Here is a 9,783-nt window from a genome sequence, read left to right as displayed (position 1 = left end):
TAGTGTATTAGTAATAACCTCTAACACCTTTATATAGTCTAGGCTGACTAGCCCTATAGTAGCTTGCTAAGACTAGCAGATGTATCTCTAGGCCCAGCGCCTAACAGTAGCACTTAGGACTTCTATCTACAACATACCTTCTAAGATTACTGTTAAAGGATTTTAAAACTAGATCATAACCCTAGTAAGCTTGTTTATTTAGTTACACCTAATGTTTAATAAGTATAAGATCTATAACTACCCTATTTTTATTATAAATCTAGGACCTTAGGATTGTATTATAAGTATTAAATTATAAAAGTAATTATAGCTCTAGCTTAATCTAGAACAGGTTTAGCTTATATAGCTAGTAAAGTAACCTTAGTTACATAACCCTACCCCTCTATCGTAAATAACCCTTAATTAATCTGCGCTTTAAGCGGCTAGTAGTACAAGTACCTAACCCCTACTTAAACTCTATCCTTTTACCACCCTATAGGTTACTAATCTTTAGGCAGTTAATTAGGCTGCGATACGTTATATATTATATAAAAGAAAGTAAACTTAGCGTAAAGGAACATTAACATTTAGTAAGGGAGTACAGCTAACTACTCTAAAGGAGTTTAAGGCCTATAGTAATAGGAAGAAGGTAAAGAAGAGAGCGCGTGTTAATAGGAGCACTTAGTTTTTAAGACGCTGTATTATATATAGTAAGACAGGGTATAACACATAAACATGGAGTAAAGATATATAGAGTACTATAGACTAGTCTAATATACTATGCAAAATAATAAATTTTATTATATGCTGTGATATTACAAAGTAGTTGTAGTGTTAGTGTAGTCTTGGCAAGAGTGGGCGGTTCGCTTGGGTGAGCGGCTCGTTTGTAGAGTACGTTACTCTACTTAGTGAGCTGTGATGAAAAGGTTTATCCCTTGCCAGAATTTGGGCGAAATCTTCAGATCGCGCACTTGAAATCGATCTGGGAAACTCCCTAATGGACTTCAGCTGGCCGGCCCATTGGGGATACGAAGTAAGCGCAGTGCCGAGTGGTTGGCGTAGGTGCACGGCAACGTTCACCACATCCTTTTCACTAAAATGCTCAAAGAGCCGTATAGCGTTTGTAAGAGCAAATTTAGCAGTGGTCGCGTCTGGTAGCGACAGTGGGATGGCGTGTTCATGCTGCGTTGACTTAAGAGGAAAATAAGCGCTCCGTCATCGTGATTTTATATCCACCTCGGGCGGCATAGTTGCGGACGACATGATAGGGTCAGAATGCAGCTTCTAGGTGTTGCTCAGGAGATGTGTTAATGATGTAAGCCCCTCAGCCGTCATTGAGTGGTCCGACCGGTAAGAAATAGTCACTTTCAGCGTCGAAACGCCAACGAGAGGTCCAATAAAATCGTTCGCAATCATATCGTCAAGAGGACGCCCACCAGGCATGGGCTGGAAGTGGGGCCTCGGCCTGTACCGACTGTGAAATTATCTGAACTACTATGATGGATTTAATCCGGTTGAACCAACACACGCCGAAAATGATTGAATTTCATCAAGGCCTACGTAATTGTCATCCCTTTTTGGAAATTGTTGAATAATAATTCAAGGTATCGATATTTGGAATGATGCTCGAAATTGTTATTTTGGTGAGTTTTCCAATCATAACCCCTTTGACTGCGGCATGAGATGTTGACTTAACCCAAGTGCTAGCCATCCGGCTGCTGTACAAGCTCTCAATTTTGTGATATCATCCCTTGTGGAAATCCCCAGGTCCGGTTTCAGCATCGTTCAGCAATGCAAGTCCTTCACGATCCACATTGAATGATGCAGGAGCTTGAAAGAGCTCTCTTCTGACAAAACTGGCATAGATTCTGTGCTCGTGGAAGGATATGACAGGCAGACAGCCTTTTTTGAAACTTGAACTCCATGAAAAATCCGGTAATTTAACGTCTTACTGTCCTTTCCAGAGCGCGACTCATCATTAGCAGGACCTGTTGTTCGCGTCGCACCCAACATGCTAAGCTTCAGCTCATCTTCCTCGTGGCGTGATACTTTCGGCCCCCGCAAGGGCGTAGAGCCTTTCGTCAAGAGTGAGATCTACGACGGAGGCAACTTTCCGCAGGATTGTTTTCTATCGTGAGCGAGAGTGATCCCAGGAGGTATGCCGAAATGCGCCGTTATCTCAGCAGCGCTTTCTCTGGCCGTTCCCTCAAGTCTCAGGAGCCTCTCATTGCAGAGTCCGTGGACATGCTTGTTGACAAGCTCGAGGAAGCGGGTCGTGGTGCACACAGTATTGCAACACAATATGCAAAACTGCACGGCGAGTCGAGACGCTCTTTGCCCTGTCACTTATTATCGGCTACGAGATACATCGAGGAAACGGTCCGGCTGCATTGGCACATCTTCGAGGCGCACGGCATCTTCTTTCAAGATTTTTGATGACTAGACGTCCAGATCCTGAGGATTTGGCATTACTGGAAAACCTGGAGCTAGTTTTTTTGCAACTGGAGGCCAGCGCGATCTTTTTTGCTGGTGCTCTTAGCCCTACGATCTCAACCGCGGTCTTTGACCACGTTTTCACGAAGGCAAATCGCAAGGTCTCCGTATCCGTAATGTCAGGAGAGCATTTACTACTTGAGCGCAGCAAAACTGCCACTCATACAAGACTTGCACTTTTAACGGACTTCGAGGGTTGGTTTCAGCTTTTTTACCCGGTTTTGGACTATGTGAGCCGCCCGTGTTGTACGTTGAGCTCGATGAGCGCTCAAGCATTGAAAGAGTGTCGGCTCCTACACATCCACTACCTGGTGCTGAAAACGAGACATTCGGCATTCTGTCCAGAACCACGAGAGACAGTCTTCGACAGCTTCGAGCCTCTTTCGACGCCATAGTCGTCCATGCCGCGACACTGGTAGGTCAAGGTCAACATCTGCTCTTCACGTTGGATATGGGCCTTGTCGAACAGCTTTACGTCACCGTTATAAAGTTTAGAGAGCATCGAAAGCGGCTTGCCGCGCTCTTGAGCTACTGGGCTTGTGTCGCCAGGAAGGAGTGTGGGATGGTCCACTTATGGTTTGCATTGCACAGCATGTCATAAGAGTCGAAGTTGCTTTATGTGGACACGGACAGTGTGGCGAGATTGCCCAGACGTCAACTAATGTGTCCTGACTCGAACGTGCTCAGACCATATGGGGCCTGAGGGGAGACCCTGACGCTGAGAAACGCTGGATCTTCACTGCGTGTCTTCCATCAGTTGATTGGGATCACAGAAGTGCACTGGTTGATTTCCATCATCGTCGCGGGGACGTCCAAGCATTCTGATGCATATAAAAGAGGAACTGCATTATCTAGCGACATTATTTGACTATTTAGCAAGGCACCCTTCCAGATTGCGTAGTCATCGAATGACTTCTAAGGTCGCAAAATGATTATGCATTCTGGCTTATGCGGAACATCTTTTAAATGAGATAGTCACATCTTTGACCGCAGGAGCTGCGAAGGTCTTGTGCGAATCATGAGCGTGGACAGATATCATTTTGCTGGCCGTAGTTGTCAAATCAATGCCACTCCTTGGGTCCGAACGTCTCTCCCTTCGCCACAGTCTTGCGAAATGCCATCATGTTATAGTCCAACGTATTGAAAACATCTACGTTGCCCCACCATTGCGGTGCATTGACTCCAGGCAGAGTGATAGCGAAGAATATCACCACGGTGCTCAAGATCAAACCAGTGTCTAAAGCGGCAGCAGTCAAGTAGTTGTATTGGCGCCACCATTCATGCCATCGCTTCCTGATCCATAGGTTGAAGATAAGTCCAAAGATGATCCATGAGAAGAAGCTGAGAGGAGTGGCTGGGGGCAGCCATGCCATTGCGCCAAGCATGACCGGAGCGTGGAGGTTGCTGATGTATCGATGTTTCATCGTCTTTGCAAGTCCCCACAGAGCGATCGGAAGGACGCCGCCCACAAGCCAGAATAAGTTGAAGTACTTGTAAATACTGTGGCTTCCGAAAGCACGTGTGGGACCAATGACACCCCAGACAACGCTCGATGAAAAAAATGTCCGACCGTTCGGACAGGTAAAGTGGTTGGCTTGGATGGGTTCACAAGCATTCTCGATGTTGGCCAACGCCCAGTCCATTGTCGCAATCTGTACGAAACAACACCAAATTGTTGCGGCTATCTGTGAACTGAAGGTGATACGCGGCGGGACTTTCATGTATTGGGCCAGTTTGAGGTCGCCGCAGAACGTCTAATAGTCAAGTGTGTTAGCTAAAAAAAAACATAGACAGAAATGCATAGAACCACCACATACCTGAGCTTGACCTAACACGATCGTGCTGTACACCTTGAATATCATCACACCGATGGGCTTTCCCGGGAAGAGATATCCGCCAATAAAAGGGCTTATGACGTTTAAGGAGAGCAAGATGTTCGTCATACCCAGAATAGTACAGCAGGGGATGACGAAGACTCCAGCAATAATACAGGCGACGAGAAATCCCCACCATGGAAGTTGAGTGTCATAGCCTGCCACAACGCCAAAGCCCATCGCAAGCGAACCAACCAGCAAAGCCAGATACCACCAATCCGGAGCTGATCTGTACTTCTTGATCATGTTGAAATGAATATCCTCGGTCTGAGAGGAGGCTTCTCGGAACTGTCGGACCAGGATCTTGCCACGGTGGAGGATGGTATGAACCACAGACGCGGTTAAGGCCGCGAAGCTGAGACCATAATTGAGCGCAAATGTTGGCGCGAGGAACAAGGGTGAGTAGGCCTTGTACTTCTCGACGTCGAAGGTGAAGTTTGCTCCAAGGATATTGCGCACAACATAAGGGTTTTGAGTATTGTCGAAGAGAGTCGAGGTGTTCATGGGCAGATAGGCAGAGTAGAGAGCACCCGAATATGAGATCCCGAGCGCTGGAACAATGAAGAACACAATTAGACCAATGAGAGTGTTCACGTGTGAGAGAGTTGGCGATAGAAGCGGATCCCCCAGATACGGAATCACATTTGACCAGTCAAAAGTCAAAGGGATCAATGAGAGACCAGTAAACCCTCCAAACAGTTGATTAACAACGACGTTGTCGGGCGCGATCCACGTCGGAAAGTCGAAAACCGATAGACCTTGCCATATGAAGCCTGGAAACCAGTAGTAGACAAACATGGCTGACGCGACGTAGACGAACCAGCGATAGTGAGAGATGGACCAGCCATTGGCCTGCGCGGGATCTGTCTTAGACTTGTCGTGGAGGGCATACAGCAGCGTTGTGGTGGAAAAGTTGGATGGCCATGTCAGAGCAGCAGGCCAAACCAGGAAACGGCGGCCAAGTCCAGCAAGACAGATACCGATGAGTTGGCTGCTGATAGTGAACAAAAGCTGAAAGCCCACACCAAGGTTGTGATCGTAGAGTGACTTGGCTTGAAGCGCCAATAGAGCGTCGGTGGAATAGGCATATCCAGACGTGACAGATGCCATAAGTGTAATGACGGTGTGCTCCTTAATGCTGAACGGGCCTGGGTTCAGCGACCAGACTACACCAAATGTGTTGAATGTCCGAGTAGGCATTACCCGGGCCCAAAAGCAGCCAACGGGATAGACTAGGAGAAGTATGGCGACTACTGGAATGGTGATGGCAGGTGATCGCATAGAAAGAAGCATGTTCACGCCGGCGGCGACGGTGACGAAGAAAAAGCCAAGCACCCATGCGCGAAGTGTGTTGGCAGGATCTTCGCCATCTTCAATTCGAACAGCGGCTTCCACGTATTCGCTCGCAATGGCAACTTCGTCCGTAACTTCGGTGGACTGGTTTGTAGGGGTGGAAGTGCAGACTGCACCCGCAGAAGCTTTGGCTGATTGCTTCTCGTTTAGGGCTTCCAAAGCGTCGCTCGTCTCGAAGGAGCGGATGTGTTCGGCCATGATGTTTCGTCCTTGACTCAATTGTCACGATCTTGCTGTTTGGCAGTAGTCAAACATCAGCGCTTGGCGAAGGAGACGATCGCGAAATTACAGGTGTCGGGCCCCTTGACGACCTTGTACGGTTCAAGTTGAATGTGGACACCCACAACGATGTCCCATGGTGGCGTGGTTATATCTGTTGCTCCTCCCAATCCATGCATGCAGGCATTAGCTATCATGGCGCTTGGCGTGAAAGAGAAGGTCACATCTCAAAGTGATAACTTATCATTTTACCGAAAAAGCCGGACACTCCAGCATGGCTTCCACGTCGCAGCAAGCTTCTAGTTTCCAGAAAACAGTGGGCTATCGCATTCCTTGAGAGTAATCAATCTCGTGGTTGGCGACAATGTGCTGTGTCTGATTCTTGCTGCGACGCGAGGCATGGGTCACAAACATCCGTATGTTCCGTACCACGAAAGGTGGGGTTACTATCTATTGCCTCGGGCGTACTCCGCGCGTTTACCTGAAGGATCGGCGGCCAATGAGGACTGCTCCCTAGCAGGATTTGACCTGAGTCGCATGTCGCCCGTCGGATCAAGACCATGCCATACACCCGAGTAGAGTGAGGAGCTGTGTGTAAGAGACTTAAAGCGAGATCGGATGAGACCTGATTAGTTGCCAGCTATCGTTCACAAGGTTGATGTGAGGAACTGGGGATAAGCCGTGTGGATACAGGGTGTGACTAGTGCCGCGCTACTGCCACTTTAGTGGACGCACGGGCACACGGAGAAAAGAGGTAGAGGAAATCGGTGACGATATTTACAGGAAACCTCATCCATGCGCTTGGATCTTTGCAGAAAGAGGTTGTGTTGATAATATGGCAGCGGCTGCCGCACGCGTGAATAGTAGCCATCCGGCAAGACATCCTCCACTCCTTCACCGTACTCCTCCTCATCATCTCCGAGCTCGTCAGCGATCATCGGCAGCACCTCAGAAACCACGTCCGGCACAGGATATCGACGATTGCAGCAACTGCAGGCCCGATAACGAGTTGAATAATGTCTCCAAGGTCCTCCATGGTAAGCTGTACTGCTGCATACCCCTCTTTCTATCAGTAACAGAATTCAAAAAAATTACAGTACAGAGGTATACCAGATAACATATGTAGCTAACAAATACAGGCAAGATCGTCTTCATCCGTATCTCCGTCCAATGCGATTTTACGGCGTGCCTTAGCTCGAAAAATAACGGAATACCTCTAAACCCCAACCTTGGAAAGCACCGAGCGTGCATCTATCACAGTGTAACGACGTGACCGCCTACATGCGACACCTGCCTTGGACGATAAGCAACACGGGAAGCGTGCCGAGGTTGCACAAGATGTGCATTGACTTCGACGCTCCCAAGGCGTTTGCTAGCTGCCTATCACCTGATCACCTCCGCTCGTCATCGCTCCTATCAAACTCATAACTACGCAGCATCAATTGCTTCGCCCTTGCCGTGGACATCATGACCCGTAGACAGCTCATAACGCCAATACCTGCGACAAAGCCATTCCAGCTTCCGGAGCCAAAAGAGATCCAGACGATCCAGACCACTATTCAAACATTCACAGCAGACCTTGCCGACATCCAGTCCTTCCTGAGCATCTCGTTTAGCCCAACTCGTGCCAAAAAAGTCGAAGAATTCCTCACATCAACTCTTGCGTCTCTTTCTAAAAGCTTCGAATTCGATCGTCTTCGTCAGAATGAGCAAGTGGATTATCTTCTTCTGCAATCCCACATCAGAAGACTGCTCCATCTGCACAAGGTTACAACCGAGAAGGTCCACACAGCCAAGGAACTTGGTTTTTTCGGAGACTGGGTCGACGTCTGTATTAACTTTGTCGAAATGAGACATAATGTTGGCAGACAGAGCGGACGACAGATTGCTACTGCGTTGCAAAGCGCTGAGCAAGGCGTCGATCAGCTGCTATGCTTACTCGATTCCAAAGGTGGTTTTGGAGACAGTAAGGAGCGGTTCATCATGTTCTGGACGATTGCCAAATTCGAAGAGTTGCAAAGGGCACTAAAAGAAGCAGTTGGGTTTTACCAAGGCTATGATCCTGTCATCTCGTGGTGGATTGAGAAGCCTTGGGAGGTCTTGAGTACCAAACTGACTGCTTTGACTTTGGCTTTAGGTAAGAAAACTGGAATCGATGGATCTGGGAGTGCAGATGATATCGTCGGTGACCCAATTGGTCGTGAGGCACTGCTGCAAGAGCTTGAGGCGGAGTGGGTCGCTTATACCCCTGAGGAGCTTGTGCGGATAGCTGAAGAAGAGTTCAAGTGGTGTGAGGACGAGATGGAAAAAGCGAGCACGGCGTTAGGATTCGATCGACGTCAAGAGGCTTTGGAGCATGTCAAAAACACGTTTGTAGAGCCCGGCGAACAGACTCTTGTGAGAACAAATCATCTGAAGAACTTTTCGAGATCATAGCTAATATGGGTATCAGGTTGTCCGCGATCTCGCCGACGAGGCAACTGCCTACGTTGAGAGACACGACCTCATAACTGTCCCGACTGTGGCTAAAGACTACTGGAAGACGACCATGATGACGTCCGCCCGCCAAAGAGTCAATCCTTTCTTCCTCGGTGGCGAGCAAATCATCGTCTCCTACCCAACTAGTAGTATGAGCCATGAAGATAAATTGATGAGCATGCGCGGCAACAATCCTGCATTCTCTCGCTCCACAGTCCACCACGAGCTCATTCCGGGCCACCATCTTCAATTCTACTACATGGACCGCTATCATCCGCACCGCAGTGTCTTCCAAACACCCTTCTGGATCGAAGGCTGGTCTGTATACTGGGAACTGCTGCTGTGGCAGCGCGGCTTTCCATCAGAGATCAGTCAGGAATGGGCAACGAACGAAGCCGCAAATCGCATTGGGATGCTCTTCTGGCGGATGCACCGTTGCGCTCGCATTATATTTTCGATCAGGTTTCATCTCGGACAGATGACGCCTCAAGAGTGCATCGATTTGTTAGTGACAAGGGTAGGACATGAGCGTGCCACGGCCGAAGGCGAAGTTCGAAGGTCCTTCGCTGGCGAGTATCCGCCTCTGTACCAAGCGGGCTATCTGCTAGGGGCGTTTCAGTTCCAGAGACTGCGAAAGGAACTTGTTGAAGATTCTGAAGGCCCGAGGTGGAAGGAGAAAAGCTTCCACGATGCTGTCATGCGGGAGAACAACGTCCCGATCGAGATTTTGAGGGCGATGTTTAGGGGAGAGAAGCTCAGCGTTGACATGAAGGCACAGTGGAGGTTTAAAGACTAGACATAAGCCTCAACAACCAGTAGCTTGGGAGCACCAGATTCTGCTGTCCTGTAGATAGTCATGCATGATTGCTCTTTCGGAATCTGTTCACAAGTCACCGTGCGTAAGCCCATAAAAAGAAAGGAGGTTGAAGAAGCATTATCAGTACCAAGACAATACACCACCGGGCGGGGGCCCGATACAAGCAAGATCATACGAACGACGCAAGGGAGGTCCATGTTCAAACACCAGAGTCATCTTGCTCGATACTCGCCTCTTCCGTAAAGCTGGTCCGGTTCTCGCCTCCATTTGTCAAGCGGGTCTTGTTGGTCAGCGCAGCAATCATCATATCTCTCGATAAACTGAAGCACAAAATCCTCACTCGTGTGTCACCCAATGTGGCAGTGCATAAGCCATGCGCCAGGATTGTCAGTCTTGAATCCAAGCACAAGATGCCCGCTAGGTGGCAAGACAGCTCTATCTCTGCGAGGCGGGTTGCTCAGGTCGAGGGAAATAGATGACGAATAAGTGCCGGAGCTTTAAGCGAGCACTGAGAATTTGTGTCCATGGAAATGGATTGGGTAGGGAATAGCAAGCGTGGTCTCAGTTACA

At 48.6% G+C, this 9,783-nt stretch overlaps 2 protein-coding genes across 2 annotated transcripts, besides 3 other annotated features; one reads left to right on the top strand and one right to left on the bottom strand.

Moving 5' to 3' along the window:
* Positions 1-108: part of a mobile genetic element that runs on past the window's edge.
* Positions 108-420: a mobile genetic element.
* Positions 421-476: 56 nt separating this feature from the next.
* Positions 477-878: a mobile genetic element.
* A 2,655-nt stretch (positions 879-3,533) lies between these two features.
* On the bottom strand, positions 3,534-5,897 carry EKO05_0007939 (uncharacterized protein; the record flags this gene model as incomplete). Its single annotated transcript, XM_038940935.1, has 2 exons — positions 3,534-4,226; positions 4,290-5,897. 2 exons carry the CDS (start codon positions 5,895-5,897, stop codon positions 3,534-3,536), a joined length of 2,301 nt encoding a protein of 766 aa, XP_038796920.1.
* A 1,488-nt stretch (positions 5,898-7,385) lies between these two features.
* EKO05_0007938 (uncharacterized protein) lies at positions 7,386-9,192 on the top strand (the record flags this gene model as incomplete). The annotated part of the gene is made up of 2 exons (XM_038941105.1): positions 7,386-8,315; positions 8,371-9,192. 2 exons carry the CDS (start codon positions 7,386-7,388, stop codon positions 9,190-9,192), a joined length of 1,752 nt encoding a protein of 583 aa, XP_038796921.1.
* Between the last annotated feature and the right edge of the window lie 591 nt (positions 9,193-9,783).

Source organism: Ascochyta rabiei, chromosome 13 (genome assembly GCF_004011695.2).
Source record: "Ascochyta rabiei chromosome 13, complete sequence".
In the NCBI taxonomy this organism is placed as follows: domain Eukaryota; kingdom Fungi; phylum Ascomycota; class Dothideomycetes; order Pleosporales; family Didymellaceae; genus Ascochyta; species Ascochyta rabiei.
The sequence above is the reverse complement of the archived record's forward strand: the minus strand, read 5'-3'. Positions and strand labels throughout refer to the sequence as shown.